Source organism: Trichoplusia ni, chromosome 1 (genome assembly GCF_003590095.1).
Source record: "Trichoplusia ni isolate ovarian cell line Hi5 chromosome 1, tn1, whole genome shotgun sequence".
NCBI classification, from domain to species: domain Eukaryota; kingdom Metazoa; phylum Arthropoda; class Insecta; order Lepidoptera; family Noctuidae; genus Trichoplusia; species Trichoplusia ni.
Genome location: NC_039478.1, coordinates 3,130,943 through 3,152,737, shown reverse-complemented (window position 1 = coordinate 3,152,737; position 21,795 = coordinate 3,130,943). Strand labels below are relative to the sequence as shown.

The 21,795-nt window shown below is 34.3% G+C and overlaps 1 protein-coding gene across 1 annotated transcript in view; it reads right to left on the bottom strand.

Annotated features, from left to right (window-relative positions):
• Positions 1-21,541, bottom strand: part of LOC113508525 (CUB and sushi domain-containing protein 2) — a 150,564-nt gene extending 129,023 nt beyond the window's left edge. The window contains exon 1 of the mRNA XM_026891624.1: positions 20,183-21,541. Within this exon, the coding sequence (XP_026747425.1) occupies positions 20,183-20,270 (88 nt within the window). The 5' untranslated portion in view covers positions 20,271-21,541. The remainder of the gene's footprint in view (positions 1-20,182) is intronic.
• Between the last annotated feature and the right edge of the window lie 254 nt (positions 21,542-21,795).

Here is a 21,795-nt window from a genome sequence, read left to right as displayed (position 1 = left end):
TATTGACGTAGAAGCTGCATGGTCATGTAACTCGAGGTATTACATATGTATATTCTAGAATTATAGCACCAGGATGCATAATGCAGGCAGAATTATGTATCCTATCACTCAATGTCCCACTTTGGCACGTATTATTATAACCTCTATGGAAAGCTATGGAAATCGAAGTATATCTAATATAATAGAGGACAACCGATCTTAAATCTTTCCCATATAATTCGAGCCGATGAGGGGTTAAAACAAGATACATTAATTACTTCAAGCAATAGCCATTGTGGAATCGTTCCAATGTATTTACTGTAAAGTGAAAATCGCTCCAATCTAAAGAAATTTAGCTAGTATTGTTGTAATCTGAAAATTATAATTATGTGCAAAATCATCATTTTTAAGTGTCTTTTAAAATAAGATCAAAACATTTTGGTAGAGTTTGCTCTACAAGTCACAACATTGCAACTGGCTGGATATAAAACCTTTTATTCTTCGTTATGACTAAGTAAACATGGTAATAATTGGCATCGTACTAATTCTATATTCTGACCGTCAAAGCCCATACGTTATGTATCGACTTACAAAGTTCTAAGCACACAACCCATACTATCCTTGACTGAATACCCTGACCTGATTGAATATCGAATTAATTTGTCGCATATTGTTTACTTTAACTGCTTCATATTGATAATTTTATGTACTTTGATTTATGAAAGCATTGCCCTTACTTTTTTTTAAACGAATAAACATGCACCTATTTTGTTTATCGGCATCTTTCTTACTTGTATATCATTTGAAAAGGAGAAATGGATATTAAATAGCTGTGAATCAGAGCAACTGCTTGATTTTCGTTGTCAATTTTGTTGCTAGTGCCAATGACCTTTCTACATCGATGAACTGAGCTTTTACGATGACTCTCTCACCAACAATCAGCAACTATAATGTGCACCTACATCTATTCTCACTATTTAGCGAGAGCTCTACAAATAGACTGTTTTATTTGCGAATTGGATTTTTTTGATTCTACAAGTGACGAGGTAACAGAATATTGTAAACATCGATAACAATCTATTAGCTCGTGATAAAAAGCAAAAGTCAAAATTAGCTTCAGAACGTAATTTTTTAAGATTTTGTATGTAGTATAAGGAGTCGAGTACACTACTCCGCCGCCACATCAGCTCATGATTAAGGACTCCGGTTATGTCCGAAACTAGTCGTTGCTTTACCGATAAAACGGGTAAATAAGGGAGAATGATAGGGTTTTTAATTTTTGGTACTATGCTTGAGTTGTCTAGCCATCAGTTCAGTTACTAAGATTCAATATATTATGCTACTTTGTAGCAGTGTACTTAGCATCGTTATTGGAAAATACATAAGGCTGTTGCGTCACGAAATGACAAACAATGTACTTTTCTAGTCTTAAAAATCATAGCAACACACTGACCTACAAAAGAGTCTACAAATAAAATTGAACAAAGTAAATCGATCCAATCTCTTGAAGTATACTCAAGTAAGTGCATCAAACAATACATAATCACCTTAATTTCGATTTCAAACCAAACAATAGTACAAAAAGTTCGGCCTATTCACACTCACAAGAATCGCGTGCGACTCTTTGCTTTCACTTATCTCATCATCGCTGTGTGAGTACGTAGCGTACACAGTTGATGAGTTTGTTTGTGTGCGTCCGTGCTTACTGGTCATCGATGTGTGGGTGTATACATCGCGTATGATCATCGTGTATCTGCGTGCGTTCGTTCATACCGGTCTTGGGACTGTTGGCAGGATATCACGGTTTTGTGTCGTGACCGATTTGACCGAGTAACTTAAGCTTTCGTTCGTTCTTGTTAAGGGAACACGTGATAGCTTGATCATGACTGAGGGATTACTAGCTTAGCTTCCTAGTTCAATTGAATGGATGTAATACTTATTTATCAGTTTAATGGCTGTCAGCTTAGAGTTTGTTCTTCATTTAGAGCCTATAGTATCATGATGTGCCGTAGGCCCCTTTCTGCTTTTATTTCTGGGCTACCTGGGGTCGATTCTTATGAGCTTTTCCCGCCATATTTTGTACTTTCTCTGGAAAATCTCTTTATTCATTATAGTTCAATTGAATGGACATAATACTTATGCATATTGTCGGCTCAGAGGTTGTTTCTTATGTAGGGCCATTGGTGTCATTGTATGGTATACCATAGGTCTCTTTTAACTCTTATCTCCATCTCTTCTAGCTCTACTGAAAACTCTCTTTTAACTATATCAAATAACTCAATAAAAGATTTACTCATTAATATATTTACGGTAAAATTACAAAACGTTTTCTCGATCTACGAAAAAAATCTTGTTCTAACTACATGTATCAATAAACGTACTATCATTAAACTACTTAGTCCCAATAACCAGACTCTACAACTTCGACTACAGTTCACCTGAGCTCCAATTCACTACAAACTCAACAACTAAAACTCTGTATGTGACATATTGGAACGCCGATACAATAGAATAGTTGGCCGGTAGTAGCGTAGTCTATCGTAATAGTACTACGAAGTTAACGTGACCCCTTGAACTTTCACCTCGAGCATACCTACCTGTACTTAAGTTTGTCGGCGCTGGTAGTATGGAGTTGTGACCTTATTTCTATGTCCCCTACATGAATTAAAAAGTATAGTAAAGTACCCAACTTGTTTTTGTTCTGAGTGTACTTTTGAAGCGTTGTCAAGATTAAAAAAAAACTACTGCATTAACGATGTAACTCCTGGTAGCAAGCACGAAAACACTAAGACTCAGAATAAGTATTCGTGGATAACACAAATGGAGATTGAACCAGCGACCTGCCACGCACATTGGATTTCTCGTGGTGACCTCTACCACTCGACTATCCGTTCGAAGAAGTTTTTAAAGAACTGCTGTGAGAACTATCGGTTGTGGAAGCATGACGGCGCGATATACTGCGTCTAACGTCGTCTTGTTCCCACAATGTCAGCAGGGATCATTATTAAGAACTAAAATTATTACTTTTTGCATAAACCATAGTTTAGTCTCCGTTACTTTATGCTTTGTAAAGGAGGAAATAAACTTTACAGCACTACTCGCAAAAGACGGTAAAATGACAAGAGAATCAAACAAAACCTTTAAACACATTAAAACAGAAAAACTTACTCTTGAAAACAAAACACACACAAACAAAGATTGATCAATACACATTAATAACTGAACGACGAGCCGTAGATAATCAACAGTTTGCTAGACAACAGGTGAATGTTATTCATGCTTATACTTGTAACACACGACCCCTGTTGATTCAAAGTGAAGAAAAACAAAAGGAACACACCTTTTGCGGGGCCTATGCGGAAACTTGCAAACCCTGTTATTTTGAAGGCAGCAATGTTAAATCGCTTCCTCGATCAATGTTGAATGCCGATGAGAAAATCACGCTACCTAAAGCATAAGAGTATGCAGAAGTGACACATTTCGCCTAGTACTAACGTTAACGAGTCAGTGTTGCATTGAACTGACAAATCAAAGTTATCTTGTCACACAACAATATTATTCGAAAATATTTCGATTCTACCCAATGAAATTCAAAAACGTTATCCAGGACCTTCACAATTTTCGTAAAACTGTGTACTTGACGCGGTAGGCAGCCTGTGACGTTTACAGAAGATCAACAAAATTTCCCTGTTTCCCAATCAAATTTTAAGTACGTCCCTACTTATACTTCCGAATACTTCAATAAAACACTCGCACGTGTATTTTACGGAAACAAAACTTCTATACAGACAGATTAAATATGGTCGAACAGTTCAAAATGAATATTTGAGAATATTTGGATACATTCGAACAAACGGAAACTGGAATCAAACAAAACAAACACGGGTGGGAGTAGGAAAAAGACTTAAACCATGAGAAGACGATATATAACTAAACGTGTTTCAAAACTCGGACAAATTTTTAATACCCAACTCTTAGTACATGGATATCGACCGATTTTTTACAAAACGAAAAATAAATAAGTAATTAAAAAAAATATAGACCTCTCATAAAAACTTTAAGCTTAAAAAATTACGCATGTCGTATCAATTTCCCTTTTTGAAAATCGACTATAACATTTAAATCTTATCAAATATCTAAATTTTCGCTCGAATTATTCCGAAACACGTGTATGAAACTACCTCTATAATTTTTATGATCGAATCAAAAGCTTTAGCTATTACGAAGTAGCTCTTTCACGTAAAAGGACATAAAATTCTCTTTTCCTTCAAACCTTTTACGAATCGTTTTCTAAGTATTTGGATACATTAAGTTTCACAAGCTTGGAAAAAGGAGTGCACTTTAAAGAGTCCTTATGCAATTTAGCAAACTGCGTAATACGGTAAAAGAGCATGTTCCTATTTATGGCAATATTTTTAGTAACTGCTGATGTTATGAAACGTTTTACAAGAAAAGCGAACAAATTGCAGTTCCTTTTATTTTATTTTAATAAAAATATACTAAGTATTCTTAATCACTTGAAGTATCAAAATAGTAATTCAAATATACCGTAATTTTATGTACATTTTCTGATCCATTTATTATATTGAAATATGAAACTAAACCCGCCAAATTCAAATCTATCATATAAAAAAATACTTTTGTAGAAAGTCTAGAAAACCAATAATCAAAATTTATTTACTCATTACATCCAAAAAGATTGATTTCACAAACAAACGCAGTGAGCTGATACATATTCTACTCAACTCTACACCACAAAAACACGAGCTCTTAGCAGTCGTGATCTCATAACCTCAAATACTTCCCGAACACGAATGTCAATTAAACATCTTGCGATTATAATTAAACTCAGCAGTAAGTCACGAAACACCTTTGTTAATACATCATTAACAACGTTTAAGACCTCAAGTCGGAAAGTGACAAATGTCAGCCTTGTGATAAGTGTGCGATGACCAAAAGCATGACAACCTACTTAAATTCTGAAACCGGTTTGAAGAGGTCAGTTGCAGTTGTTGTTTGTGTTATAAGTATTCTAATATTTATTCTTTAGTGCTTTGTATAGGTACGCGACATTGGAGACATTTATAGTTGCCTCAAACTTTAGGTAGTCACTGCCTGTTAAGTTGTGTGTCGAGAGGTTTGGCTCTCGCCGAAATGGTAGAGTCCTTTGAGCTAGCCCATGCATACTTGCTGGCAAGGCTTACTCAGATCTATTTGGTACTTTTCTCAATTATACTCAGCAATAGTCCATACACTTATACTCGAATTTCAACAGTTTTCTGGACTTTAAAAGCGACAGCGCTGAGGTCGTTTCAAAGATTAAGTTTCTTCTCAAGGTAGAATTTTTCTCAACCTACTCAGATAGAAAATGTCATCTTCAGAGACCTTTAAAAAAAGATCTCAAAGTAATGATATATTCGATACACAGAATAAATGATTTCACTCCGTTTCTTTTCAAAGTCAGTGATTAGAAACTTACGTCAAATATAACTTTAATTAAGAGATTAATCAAAGATTCCATAAATAAGTTAATCAAAGGAAAAAGCAGAACTCTTTGAAAATCAGAAAAATATTACATTGCCTGCAAATACAAATACGTTTTCTAAATACGTAACATTTTCTCATTAAAGAAAAAGTTCCGATCGCTAAAGCTAAAAATAAGAGCAAGTCCTAATCAGGTAACGGGCTCGCACGAGTAGCAGAAAAATATCGGGATACAAGTGTAAGGGAGTAATTACAGGATGGTGGACGAGACACTTCCCCATGTCCGGCGGTATTATGTATCTTGCGACGCCATAGCGACGATTGTGCAATGATTGCTTTTGTTTGTCGTGTTTATAATAAGCGGCATAACGATCAATCACAGGAGGTGTATAGATTTTTTTTTATCAAACAACAATTTTCAACAAAATCCTACTTAAATAAAGTATTAAGTATTGAAATCTTCAAGAAATTTTTAAGTAAGGTAACGGATTTGTGAGTCTGCCCATGCATAATATGAATTAATAATTATCATTTTGACAGCAATAATTCGACGCTTTTTGCTATCGCTTGGCTTTTTACAGAAAAAGTAAAAGACGTAATATTCATGATAGATACGTAATAAAGTCCTATGACATATGAAAAAAAGTAACCTTTTATTTTTAAATAGCACTTTTGCTGTAAAATATGATTAACTTCAGTTTTATTTATTTCTAACTCCGTGACGTCAGAGGAAGCTTCCCACACAATGATCTCATCGCTACCCTGAGATTTTTATTCAATATGACAACCTTTATTTTATCATATTAGTACTACACATGTGTTATAAATTAGTATTGACATTGTTTTTTTACAAAACAATTAAAGCCACCACAGTCTAAAGTAATGGTTCACTACCACACTTGCTTTAAATACGTAAAAAAAACATATCCTCCAGTTAATTAGATTTTAGGAAGAAATGAGAGGTCCGATCCGAATGCAGTCAAAGTACCAATGAATCATAAAAAAGTGATATGAATTTTCTTAATAAGCCTGTGACACCACTGACAAACGGCGAAAGAAAACATGTTGAGGAAATCTGGATTAAAAAAACTTTCAGTACAAAAAGTTAAATAGTTCCAGCACCAACAAATGCTCTGCAAATTTGAGTACCAGGATATTATAATTGAATAGGAGTATAACTTCGAACAGAACGATGTTGAGCTTCGAACCAAAGGTATCAAGTTTAGAATTCGTGTATTGTGAAGGTAATAAAGTTTGCCTTACAACTGTCACCCAACATGGAACATTAAAGAAGAAAGAAGTGCTACTTAGTTTACGCGCGTTTATGGTAATGCCGATCAGTGAATCTTAGCATAAATTAGATAAACCCAAAATGAGGTCAACTTGACGACTAAATCCAATGTACAGTTTTTTTTTCTACGGTTTGCGGTCAAATTGGTGGCGCTGATAGTTTCTTACAAATTTTCTTATTTTCATTTGTTTTAAGCAAGAACTCAATTTTCAACTATCTTGCTATCACGGTTCATGAGATTATAGCCTGACGATAGACTGTCAGGTTGACGAATAGATTTTTTGGGTTGGAACCTTTAAAAAATTGTCGTCGAATACAACAAGCAATAAAAACTAAAGAGCAAATTATTAAATTGATCGACAATCTAAGCCACTTCCCTCTATTTTTCTATGTTCTAAAACGAATCTACATGCATTATTGCAAGCATTAATAACGTTTGCACTCAAAGCTCGTGGCCACAATGGTCAATAAGGATTGTTGTCATCGTGCAAGCGAGATGTAAGTACACGCAATGTAGAGCATCATCTCTCTCCCACATCACTCACAGTTCTGCGTTACAAGGTACTCAGTTCTTCAGTTACTGCAGCGGAATTCAGTCAAACAACATTTAATGTTCATTCGCTTTGATTTCAGAATCAATTAATTAGTTCTTTGCTTGTCTAAAACGCTTTGTTGGTGTAGAGCTCTCGTTCCATGCCGAAGTGAATTCAAAAGGCCACTTTGTTTACCTACAGTTGACATTTAATAAATTTACAGGACTTTAAAGCTCAGTTCTTTTTATAAAATCCAGGCACATTAAAAAGAAATGTAATTGGAAAATATCACAATCATATTTTTAATTACAAATTTACGATAATCGATAAAATCACACCACAATCGATTTTTGGTACACTGTTAGGTGAATTTCTTAGAAAGTCTAACATTATTCTTGTTCACGGCACAGGAACACAAGTGAACGCTAGTTGAGAAAAATAATTACAAAATAAATTGCATTTACGCTACACGTGAATTCAAATTCCTCTCCATCAAGGATATCCCTTTTCAAACATCTATTTTAGTTCGTAGCTAAAATATGTGTGTGGGAGACAGACTTGTAATTTAAACCCAAATAATCCGATAGTTCAGAACGTACATCCGCAAAACAGTACAACAGTATTGTATTCACAACGTTCACTGTTCCTACATTGTCTTGCGTTAAGGTAAGAATTATTAGTAAAAATAAATGAAAAATGGTTACACCAAAGAATAAAACATGAGAGCGAAATCTCAAAACCACCAAAAGTAATTTTTGCCAAAATCAAACTTGATTTTCAGTTTTCGAGTGATATGGAAAACTGCATCGGAATTGAGTTCCTTACGTCATTGATAAAATCTAAACATGCAGCATAATAGACAAATCAACATAACAACATAATGTACAAATCTTTGATAAAACATACACGAACAACGATATTACCCTGTACTCAGAATACAGTGATAAAATCTTAGTTCAAACATACAGGAATAACGCCTTTACCCTGTAACTCCTGTAAAACCTTCAGCGATAACTTATCGATAATTATTCTACAGCCGTGACATTCGTGCTCACTCGCTTGAGTTTATTCAAAATGTCATGGCGACTCCCATGTATGATAATGATTTTAATATGTACGTGGAATGACGTCATCCGCATATTATTGGATGTGTAAGTATTAAAGCTTTTCTGAAAATTATTTCTAGATTTAGAATTCAAATTAGAGTAAGAAGTCGAGTAGAGTAGAGATGCTATATCCCTTAAAGTACCGCCATATTTTTCTTTTAGTTTCAAAAACTTTAAAACAACATTTTAAAATAAAATGGGTCAAACCACTTAGTATAACAAAAGGAATTCGAACTCCGACCGTGTTTTGTCTTTCGCTTTTATCAAAAACAGTAAGATCGCGATCTTTATCTGTAACAAAATAAAAGTGGACTAAAAGCTATTAGCTTCATGTACATAACAAGGGTTGACTGTCTTCAGGCGTCGCCGTGTTTTCCAGTAAAGTAGGGCACCCCTATCTTGTGCTCGTAAAAGATAAACTGATAAATTAACATGTTTCGTTCCCGAAACAACAGCACCCTGTGAAGTTCAGTTTGTTGGCTTCTTCCGTTTGACTTTGGGGTTTTTTAACTAAAGCAGTTGCTTTTTGCGCTGAAATGTTATATTCCAAAAGAATTTGGGTGAACAAAAGTAAGTTACGTCTAGGTTCTCAAAAAAATCAAGAAGATGAAGGGAGTCAAGGAGAATAAAATTTTTGAAATAATTTTGTTGCATGTTTCTTTTAAGATAGATTAGATCTTGATGGCGTGACATTAGGGAAGGCCAGCAGTGGACGAATATGAGCCGATGATGATGGATGATCATAAAGGTGGTTGTTTTTCTAACTCGTCCGCAACTTTTCTACGTGTATGAGCAAGTAATTTCCACCTTTACAATGTGATGAAAATCCTTCTAGGATTTTCCTACATCATTAAAGAGGCTAACTTAAAGTCAACAACAGTGTAACTTGAGACCATGCTATCCGTACCTAAACCTTCAATAAAAACACCTTATGTAAACGTAATTAATGTGAAAGAGATTTCTCTCGCTCCATCATGTAACGTGAGAGAATTGTAAACAACGTGAAAGTAAATAACTTTTAATCAGTGGATCTAAAACCGCTTAGAAACCAAGTCTTGGAGTTGTGGGAAAGAGATGCCGTTGTACACGTTGTAGAGCAGTGACTCCCTTCTACACGGGCTAGAGTGTTAGTAGACCCCAAGTTGATATGTCCAATGAGTACATGCATCGAGCGCTATATAGCGCTGTTTAGTGTATCTGAAAATGTAATTTTCTGACATTCAAGCTAAAATATAATTTTAGTTAGTTTTATATTTACTTTTACTCGTCTACTCATTTTAATTTGTAAAATTTTAAATAAGTATAGGAGTAACTTATAATGTAAACTTATAACCCAAGATTTTCTAGATTAGATTTACTTGTTAAACATATTTGTAAAGAAATGTTTAGGTACTACACTAATGCTTAGTGCTGTTGGATTTTTTTAATGCAAGGATGTGAATCGTCGACATCAAGTGTGATGCACAATTAGCGTCACTTACCTACGGGTAAAGAAAATTAACCAAAAAGTTTCCATAAAATTATAGGCTTACGGAAGCTTTTTGGTCATTTAACACACCTTTAGACCAGGGACATAGTTTCCAGTAAATTGTTTTTCATTCAACTAGGACGTCTATCAGACAATGCATTTCCGTACATCCCGATGTAACATATGTTTCCCGTCTTTGTATTTTTTATCACTTATTTCGAAGAAAACTTTCGAAGAAAACGCTTCAATCAAAATTGGCGTTAAGAAACCGGGAAACAACACCAGGTATGAGCTATTGAAAAAAATAAAAAGATAAAAAAATACTCTGAAAGCTGTTTTAATTTAATTAGTCTGTTATGAGATAATCTCAATTAATGAGAAAGCAAAAACCAGCTCGGTCTGGCTTCCTGAAACATGTTTCGTAATATTTTTTCCTATTTCTCTTACACAAATATAGAATTTCAAAGAACTCGGTGAAAACGCAAAGGATGTCGCAGTGGTCGGATAATATTCTCTGAATAATAGGATTCCGTAACTTAAAAGAAAAATAGAACCCTTAAAGGGTGACTTCGTTGTCAGTCAGATTGTCGCAGTCGAAAGTAACTTGATTGCATCCACAATGTGTGGAAATATAAAGTTAAAATGGTTCCAAGAAGCCGTGAAAATCAAGAACCATGGCCGTTAATGTATATGTTGCATTTCCCGACACTTGATAAAAACTTCAAAAGTTTTCAATCAAAACCCGGCTAACTTCGAATCCACGTTAAAAGGAAGCAAAAAGACAGGCTGGCGGAAAAAAAATAACAGGAATTATTTTTATAGGGATTATGACTGGGTATAAAAAGACAAAACCTCATTTGTCCCTCAGTTAGATAATTAAAAAGTATGCGACACGTATTTTTTCCTTTTTCAGAAAAACTAGAATTGACAAAGATTACTGTACTAACTGTTTTAAAGTTTAGGAGAGGGGGTTCGTGACGTAACGAATTTATTCTCAATCGTGACGTCACGCATAAGTTTCATTCACTGTAATTTGGTCAATTCATGTTTGCGGGACAAATAAAAAAATACGTATCCATTACACAAAAAACTGCAAGAAGGACACTGCAAAAAAAAATTGTCATCATCCCTATTCTGAATCTCAGTACAAGTAGAGAAACCGGAACGAAAAAAAAAGGTCTTTCAGAAATGGTAGAGCTTACAAGACGCGGAACCTCTCCTGCGCGATTCCAACTTGTATTTGCAAGGCTTTTAATTTATGTTAAGGTAAACCTTTTTTTTCTCTTCCTTCCGCGAAAAATACTGTAAGCCCTCCTAGAAGTGGAAAACAAGTAAATTGTAAAAACTCTTTCGAGAAAACGGAAAATGGGAATTTATTTGAACTATGTTTTTGTAAAATTATAAAAAAAATATAAAAAAAAAATATTTTTATTATAAATGTTGCTGTTGTCAACAAAGAATTATTAGTAATCCGCTTAAGTAACCTAATGGATGGGTTTGGCTCTCCCATGAGTACATGTAATATTAATACAGACCGATTGACGTATGAACTCAAGATTTATGTGCCTATTTAATTATTTACAATACACTTCGAATTGATACAAATATATTGTTCAAAGTATTTTTCTTCATCTTACAGCGCCTCTCCGATTAGTTAAGGTTTGCAATCTGCTTGTGGTACTCTCCCTTGGCTTGCAAGCAGCTGGACGAAACAACTCCGCTATGCTAGTAAGTAGTCTCATTTTCTTTAACCAAGATTTTTTCTGCAGCCACCTTTCCTTTTTCCAGCAAAAAAAATTCGAACAAAACGATCTCTTTTGTTTTATTTGACAACAACTAAAAAAACATCACTTCATGTTTCATATCGAATAGGTATTCCTAAAGCAAAAATACAAAACGTTTATAGAAAATTCATGGGAAGCGCTTATGTCTGTTAACATAATCGATTATTTGTATCGAATCAGCTTAACCTCTGAGAAAAGTACAAGTTCCGGTAAACGTATCAATTTATAATCGGATCGGATCGATTTTATTTGCGATTTCTGATTTGAATATCAAATGTGACATATTATTGATAAACTGTTAATGTTTTTTTTTATGTGACGTATTCATTTCTAATCTATACTCTATATATACTAATATATACAGCTGAAGAGTTTGTTTGTTTGTTTGAACGCGCTAATCTCAGGATAGCAATAATGGTTCGAATTGAAAAATATTTTTGTGATGAATAGACAATTTATCAAGGAAGACTATAGGCTATATAACATCTCGCCGCGACTAACAGGAGCGAAGAGAATATAGAAAATGTGGAAAAAATCTTCTAACCACGTGGACAAAGTCGCCGGCAACAGCTAGTCTATGTAATAAATGTGATTGAGCAATTGTTTAACTTATATTTGTAGATGCGACTGATAGATTGAACTGTAAAGAAGGACATGGACACTACGTTACAATATTGAAATATATACAAGGAGCGGTGGCGAGACGACCTTAACGCTTACCTGGTGGACTGGCGCCATGCGGCCCAGAATAGAGAATCGTGGAAGGATTTGAGGGAGGTCTTCGCCCAGCAATTGGATACGGCTAGGGAAAAAATCAAACGATTTATGTTATGATTTTACAAATTAATTGTTCAATAATCAAAATAACACTTCATCCGTATCCGTGACGCTGTCGTGTAGGATTATTTTATTAATTGTCCCACCGTCAACGATTTAACACGTTTAATAATGCACGGGATAACGCGGCGAATATGCTGCCATTTGTTAATTGTCGCTATCTTTAATGTTTTATGAAAACGCTTGTGCTAAGTGACGCTGGTGATAACTACTGTTTAAATAGGTACTGAAAGATTTTGGTTTGAAATAGGGCTTATTTTGTCAATTAAAACCTTCATTGGTTCTTATCTAAGGTGAACGTTTTCTTTTGAGTGAAAACTATGCGTTGTCATGTACCGACTATTACACGGTTTCAGGTTCAGGTTTAGTTAGTAAGAGTAGGTGGGTTCCCGCTTTTTCCTGGGAGATATCGATTACCCGCGTAAAAAATTGAGCAAAGAAAATACTTTTTCTAAACTATTGTAAGATAGGATCACAACCTACAATAAACACCTCACCAATAGTTTGGAAACAGTATTTTCTTTTCTCAATTTTTCAGCAAATCAAACTCAGCAAAAACCATCCAGTAATTTATCTTACTATTGAATTGCTATAATGCTAGACAATCTAGTTTATTTATAGGAAAGTGCATTAGCCAGCAAAATACATTCTAAATGTCAGCAGCTAAAACCTATTTCACTGAATAACAGTATTCCAAAAATAGCCTGAAATATCCACAAACAAGTCACTAAAATTATTTAGTTTAACGAGAATATAACGAACTAAAATTTATTATGAAATCAGATATTAATTTTGCAATAAAATGAGGTGCAGGAACTGAGCTTAAAATCTGCTCAGCGCTCAGTTCCTTTGAAACGCTTTGACCGAGTAAAATCTGACACCGTTCGACAATAAGTATGACTAGATCCAATCCTTCGATGACCTGGAAACCACGCTCGTAAGCAAGCAGGCGGAGCAAGTTTAGAACTAAAATCTATACCTACTAATATATAAAGCTGAAGAGTTTGTTTGTTTGAACGCGCTAATCTCAGGAACTACTGGTTCGAATTGAAATTTTTTGTGTCGAATAGACCATTTATCAAGGAAGGCTATAGGCTATATAACATCACGCTGCAACTAATAGGAGCGAAGATACAATGGAAAATGTTAAAAAAAGGGGAAAATTATTCATCTTTGAGGGTTTCCGTTACGTGAGATGAAAAAATGGTTCAAGATCTTCTAACCACTTGGACGAAGTCGCGGGCAACAGCTAGTATTAATATATTAATCAATTACGGTGAGTAGATATCTTTTGGAATTTGTTTAGCTCTCTGCTGAGTGACGTTCTCAATTGTCTCTAGTACGACGAACTTAATTTGTTAAGACTCCTTTCTTGCACCTTTTTTAGAAATAAATATTAGGTCGCAGTTTTACCACGTCTGTATCCAACGAGAGTAAACACTTTTCTTAATAAATATTGTACAAAATTAGTCGTGACGTCATGTCTATCATTAGTCTTTATTGTAAATTGGCCACTATTATCTATTTGAGAAGGTGACAAGTTAAAAATAATTCAAACATTTTTGCAATCTTATAAAACATTGTATAGAAAATACTGTTAAAACGTGATGTTTTACTTTCCAAATATTATGCTGGTTCTATCAGTTTAGAGATGAACTTCGTAAAAGAGCTGAATTTTTTCAGTACTGTTTCTCGTTTTCCCGGCCCGTATAGTTCGGACAAACAGATACCAGTCCCGTATAGGCTTTGGGAGTGAATCCCAAAAACTGTTATTAAAAATAGTTTCACCGTTCAAAACAAAAGCGAGTCGACATTTCCGACATACCCTCCATGTGGGCTACACACTTCATTCGTTTAGTCTTCACATGAGAATAGTTTCCGATTGATTTAAACTAACGTTACTATGCAATCTGCATGCATTGAATTTTTATGCAGCAATCATCGTGAATGCGAAAATAACATGGATCGCGTAGATATAACGAACAAAATAGTACTAGTGAAGTGAATCGGGGATAAGAGATGAAGGGTAGTTAAGTACTCAAAGCTAAGTCAATTGACTGCACGGATAGCCGAGTGGTTGAGGTCACCACGCCAAACAAAACGTCGCGGTTTCGATCCCCGCTTAGGACAAGCATTTGTGTGATCCATTTATGCTTGTTCTGTGTCTGGGTGTCTTTGTGTACGTAATTTGTGTGTTTGTAAACCCCTCGACACAATATCAAAGTCCTAAAAGCGAGAGCCATTTAAGAAAAAACTTAATAAAAATTGAGTATTAAACCTTACAAATATATTATAAGTTATCAGGTGAAAATTATAATAAAGGTATCACATGAAAAAACTTTCTATGCCAATTGATAAAGATAAATTTACTCACGTTCATATTGAATGTTTCAAAGAAAAACTGAAATATGCATCGCGAGAACCATATTGTTAAATCACTTTGTTCTTTCCTTGTTGCTTTATGTTTTAACAATTTCGTGGAAAACGATAAAATTTACAATTAATTGGCGACTTTGACTTTGATTCAGAATAACAGTTATTGGAAATGTGTGCTATATTGCTATCACAAAGTGATTTCATCATTTTGTATTTTGTTTTTTTATTCGTGGATATTTTTTTGCTAATTTATGTGTACGAAGCAGAGTGTGTTTTTGCAATTGTAAGTAACAAATGTATATGAAAACAAAACAAAGCCTACTATTTCCTAATTTCAGTTGTTATTAAAACTCAGCGTAAGACAGAATTACAACTGTCTTTGTTTATGCATTAAAAAATATCATTTGTAACCATGATCGGAATTTATGATGGGAATTGAATTTTCTAGAAAGTCATTTTAGTTTCGTCCCCAGTTTTCCGGCTCTCGTCGACTCTCCTTTTTCCATCATGTGCATTTTGAGGCCCCGCGTCTCTCATTCATCCAGTTCAATCTAAAGCACCAGTTATAATAGGTATCACTTTGTTTCTGGGCACTGTCCACTCAACTATTTAAATAAGCCCGAATAATATACTTGTCATTTTATTATAAATTGATTTTTTTTGTAATAAGTTTTGTTTGCACACTCCTGCCCACCTCTTTCGCTAAAACAGTGAAACTATACGTCAGTTGCTGGCCTTGAGCGGTCATGCGTAATGAAAGTTTGGAAAGGGGATTTCGAGGACAACAGGTGGCCGCAAACTGTACACTCGTTTGCAAAAACCTTACGGCGAAAAGGCAAAAGACAGTCTTCCAGAGTTCAAAGAAAATCTATAATAAAAATTTTGTGATGATTTTATCTGAATATTTTGGAGCAGTAGACTTATTAAATACAAAAATATCATAATTGTTTACAAAATAATTAAATTCTAGTGCAGTGTTCTGTTTGACTCTGGTTGGAACCGAAAATGCGTTAATATTCAAATAGAGTAAATTGGTATTTTTACTTCGCTTCGAAAAAAGGAATTTGTTAATAAGTTTTAATTTTCTGCTTAAAAAAATCAGGGAAGTTGTAAAGCTCCCGTGCCAGCAGAGGAGAGTAGTTTCAAGTTTACAACATTATTTAAAAATTCATCTTCGTAGTAAATAGACGATAGTTTTAGGAAACACACAAAATATATTATTATTGTCTGGAGTTGCTTGAACAACCTCATTATACAGCTGAACGAACAAATAAAAACTTCATTTAAATCACTTTGTACTGTACTTACAAATTGCTCTGGAAACCTAAAAACACCAGTTATTTTGAGAAAGAATGAGTTATGAAAACGGACGAGGAATAGTCAAAAGTTTCGGATGCCATACAAAATGAATGGGGACATGAAGCTTCGCAAAGACAGTTTGAATTGCTTAACGACAGTTTTGTTGAACAAAGACTTGACTGAGACAGGGAAATTAATTGCAAGATTTTTTATATCTGTGTATACTCAGTTTTGCTATGGGTATTAAGAAAAACTCGAGTTGATGTCGAATACATTTTCCTATTATAATAACACCGTTTAATATAGCCAACGTTATAGTAAGTTCAAAACATTCAACGTTTTTAGGTTAGGTAGTCTTTATTGATGTGTTAATTATAATAAGCACTTTCGCATAGAGCCCAAGAAAAACATCATATTTTTTTTAAGTGACGACTCCCGCAGTAACTATTTTACGCGGAAGATTTCAGCAACAGTCAAGGTACATGCACAAAGTCTCCCAGGCTCAGAACAAAAATTCAATATTTTAATTTTTAATATCATTCACACAAATTCTTGTCTTTAGCAGGGTGCGAACCCGTGACACGTAGTGCACAGAACGCTGGCTAGTTTATATCTTGTCAAACTCAAAATAATGACAAATAAATGCTTTGTCAAAATATTAATGATAGCATGTCTCAATCAAGCGCGGATCCACTATTGTGGGCACGATGGGCATGCCCACAACCCTCATAGAATTTTAACGTCACACTTCCACAGTCAGTAGTAATTTATTTTATTATCATCTCCTTTGTAAGAATGCACTATATCGATCACAAGCGAGTTAAAACTCTGACTCGTATTTGACCAATATTCGGGTGGCTGTGACCACAACCTTTTTTGAGGGCTGGATCCGCGCCTGGTCTCAATAATATAAAAAAGACGTCTTAATAGTAGAGTGACTAAATTCACATTTATTGCAAAATACAGTTAGATATTGATTTTTTTCTTCTCATAATTCGATTCGTATTTTTATCTGTGCAATTAAAGAAATGGACTCTAAATTTATGACTAAGATGAGGGATTCATCACGTTTTTCGGTCAAACTGGATCTAACGTTGATAAAATGATAACTTTGATGAACGTGTCAAATAATTAAGTCACATCTAATATTTATGTCGGTTTAGTAAAATTTTACAGACAAGAAAATCCTAACCGCACCATATTGAATGTCAAACTTTTCAATACTTTGAATCGATCGAATAAATAATGTGATACCTAAACTCATAGCATTTACTACAACACAACTGCGATAGTACGATAATCAGCGGGAAATTTAAATAGGCATATATTTTAATTTTCAAATCAAATTGAATAATTGTCAATTTTTTCTGAAACAATATACTGGCACTAAAGCCACATCGACATCAATATCATCTTAACCGACTCCAAAAACGTAGGAGGTTACGTTCCATGACATTTTTTGTACTTAAAGTATCAATGTCTATTTGACACCGCCATCGGGCTCAGTAAAACGTGTCGGTCTCAACCTCGATCGAGTCCACTAGAATTTGCAATTCGTTCTGTTATAATGTTTTTGTGTACAGTCACCAACAGAATTCAACGAACAATATCAGATATGACACTTCTTTAATACAATCAAGTACTTAGGACTGGGACTGAGAATTTAAATTCGGTATATCGTTACAACTTGATGAACACCAATAATTCAGATGTTTGAAAACTTTTTGGTTGTTTGTAAATCAGTTTTTTTTTTACTTTTCTCCCTGACTATACATTAAGAACGACTCGTGCCACTTTTTGTAACAGAATTGAGAACGTTGCGATAAGTTTGATAATAGTTTTTTTTCCTTCTATTCCAACAAGTGCAATTATTGAAGTCGATCCCAGGAAAGCTTTTTGACCTTGAAAATGGAAGTGGCAAAGGAAAATATTTATCGGATGCCATTTAACTTTTGATATTGATTTTAGTGCAGTGAAGTCTTCGATAAAATCAGTGTACCTACGTATTGAATCCAAGAGCCTGTTATTTGAATCCCTCTGCAGTTCTTTAACAATATTTAAAGAAAATAACCATTTTGAGCACTAATTGTCTCATTTTCTTTGAAAATGTTTGCCTTATTAATTACTACACAATTTTATGCAAAGAATAAAGATTAAAAAATGAATTTATTAAAAGAAGTATCCTTGTAAGTCTAAAAATAATGATTATCGTATAAAACATGTTTAATAACTTCGAAACACAGAAACAAGTTTAAATTTAGAACTTATTTGTTTTTATGTTATGTTTTAGAATTAAGATTTCGACGTTTTGTTTAATTTATCAAAAATGAGGATATGTCATTAGTTGAAACTACGATTAAATAGGTACCTAAATACTTACTGACGCACAATTATTTATAAAAAAATGATACTGAATTGAACATGAATGACAACAAAAAAAATGTATCCTTCAAAATTACCTTGATTTTTTTAATTAAATATAATGATTAAGAAAATAAATAAATTTTCATATTTTGATAGTACTAAAAATTGATTGTATTTTATTAGTAGCAAACAGGTTTTATGCAGCCAAGCTAGTTATCAAATGAACGATATAATGATAGAGATTTTAATCGCAGAGAAAGTGAACAGACATTGTTAAAGATTGGTCGAAGGCATTGTAACAAGCATAACTTCTAGTTACCACCGCCTAGCTATGAATAATTAAATGTTATAATTTGCATGACCTTAGTAATATTTTTTGCTAAAAACTTTAGCGGCCTGCCCTTGCTTTACTTGTGTGAACTGATATAAATATTTACTTGCTTTGCGCAATATTATGAGCATTTTAATTTACTTTGTAAACTTAATAAGCAAAGAAAAACAATGGGGCGAGAATAATGTAAATCTTTTTTTTATTCAAACCTTTTTAAACGTGTATAAGTGTGGCTATTTATTTTTCACATCCAGTACTATTATAAGCATAATTATGTTGCTATAAAATAAAATTCTATCGATCTTTAAAGAAAGAATTTGGTGCTTTTTAAATACATTCTAGAAGCTAACATAAAATTGATTTGGTAATAAACTACTTTTGGGCAGCGGTTGTGAGAAAACGGGTTTTTATTATTACTAAAAATTATAGCCCACATTCTAACACGACCGGCTCGAGGCTTATTATTGAAATTTGTCAAGTGGAAAGCATGAATTAGCAGTGTAGACCTATAGAATATACAATATCATACATAATTGATGGGTGTACGCCATATAAAAAGTAAAAGCGAACGTTTATGGAGGAAAAATGCTCATGCAGAACCACCGGCTCGTCACGGTCTAGGGGTCCTCACGTAATTCGCGACACATTACCATAATCCCTGAACAATGGAATAATTAGATGCAAATCTACGTCATCCTTATTTTGAAATCACACCTCTACTGTGGGTAAACTATACATAATTGTCAGCTCCTTAATTGTTCAACTTTTTATGGAAGTTTAACTCGCTCTTAATTACTTATATAACGCGAGCGTATTATGATTTTATTTCCAACTAAGTTGTTAATTGTTGAATGTATTTATTTGACCTTCATAACACTAGAATCTTAAGTTATTCTAAGTGATTGTTAGGAACTTCAAGTACACCGGTAGTTCCTTTGCACATCGAAAATAAATCAGTATTATAAAAATATAAATACAGAAATGAAATTAAGTTTAAATTTTATAAAGGATAGTAGTCACGCACAAAAATAGGTTGTCCACTCTGAGTCATAAGTTGACGAAATCTGACCACAAAGCCTTAGTGTCTATAGCATAAGGATCTGTTCACTTGAATGGCTACAAGGTACGATAATAAATCAAATGGAAACATTATTGTGATTCCAAATAACGACTTCCAACTTGGACTCGAGTCTCTAAAAAGTTACGCAAACTGCTCTATTACATATCATAGCAATATAAATGGAGGCTAAAGCTATCTAATATCAGTATCTCGTTGCAACCGCGGTTTTTCTCTTTAGTAAAGGAACGGATTGTGCATTGTTCCACTCACCTTGGGCCAGAGCCGGCGAAAGAGCGCTCCAAAAAACGAGACAAAAACACAGAAACATTTTGCAATTGTTTTCAAGATTGACCAGCATCACTTGTTCATGACGTCACACACACATGCACAAATAAATTTCGTATTTTTTTCAAATGTTGGCGCGAAAGTTGTTCACTTGTTTCGCGGTTTGCGGGGCGGCGCGGGTAGCACGGCACACTCGAGTATTCACGTCGGACTGCGGCGGCGCGTGAGCAGTGTGCGCCCGACTGCCCCCACCACGAGACGCCTTTCACCGTTACAATTCGTAACTCGAAAGACTGCGTTGAGCAAGGCTATATGACGATTGACATTCAACAAAAACGGCCCATTTGCTACACGGAAATTGTGTGTTTACTCCTGGTGCAACACTCTATATTTGGACTGATTGTCCAATCCTAACACCGCATGATCTATGTATAGGAAATTAAAAAGCTTAAAGGAAGGTGAGTTTTAATGTGTTAGGCGTTTAATTAGCCCTCCCTTGTGCACTGAATTATGGGCTCGGTACGTTAGAGCCTGCAACCCTAACCACTATAAATAAGGTAAGGGGACATGTGGTCGGCTTATCGCGTTACCCTGGGGAACGGAGGAAGGGTTTAAGTCTAGCATAAAATGTGCTGACACCAATTATGTTCATTACATTCTCCTAATTAAAGTGAACATGAAGCCTGCTACAAATTTTTAAAGAACTCTTTGTGCTCGTTTACAACCATTTTTAAATCAATATAAATAAAAATGAATGTTGGTAAGCGCATAGCTCAAGAATGGATGGACCAATTTGGCTATTTTTTTATTAAGTTGAGACGGAAGGTTTAATGGATAATAAAAAAAAAATAGGTCAAAGTTTCATTTTATCCTGGCATTCCCACTGAAACGGGAACCACCGTGCTCTGTAAACTGAAGTCCACGAGCTTGATGTCCCGGGCAATAACTAGTGATAAGTGAAAGCATGATTATAAGCAAAACATAAAGATTTCAGTTAGAAAATAATATCGAAGTGATTCAAAGTTTATTTTCTATTGCGAACTATAGGAGAAAATCAGTTTCCCAAGAAAGTCTAGATCTTCCACCCGAGTTCACCTCAATAGTTAATTTTAATGAAATATGGTGACAGCGATGCAGCTTAAAAAATATGACAACGAAAATATATTTCCTTCCGTATTTTCGACGCGAGAGCTAACGTAAGCAATTTCGCGAAATTCTTTTTAAAATTTAATTTTGTAACGTTATATAAAGGTTATTTAATTACAGTGTGAAAGGCAAAAATGTGAACAAAAATAGAGCCGGCACGAAATTAATTGAAATGTTACTAGAACAAAGAAATAATATTAAACTTTTAATATACTGCAGGCAATACTCGTATGCCTTTTATTTCTTTATGTAATTTGTAGTATATATTAAAATGAATCCCTATTTCCCTCGGTCATGGCATTACTTTTTGTTGTATTTGTTATTGTCAAGAGGAGGTACTAATGAAAGAAAAAAAAAAGAAAAATTGCGGAAAATTAAAGAATTTAACAATAATTAACCTCCGTATTAAGTAATCCTGACTTTTGTTACGATAGTGGTTTGTTGGTTCCATC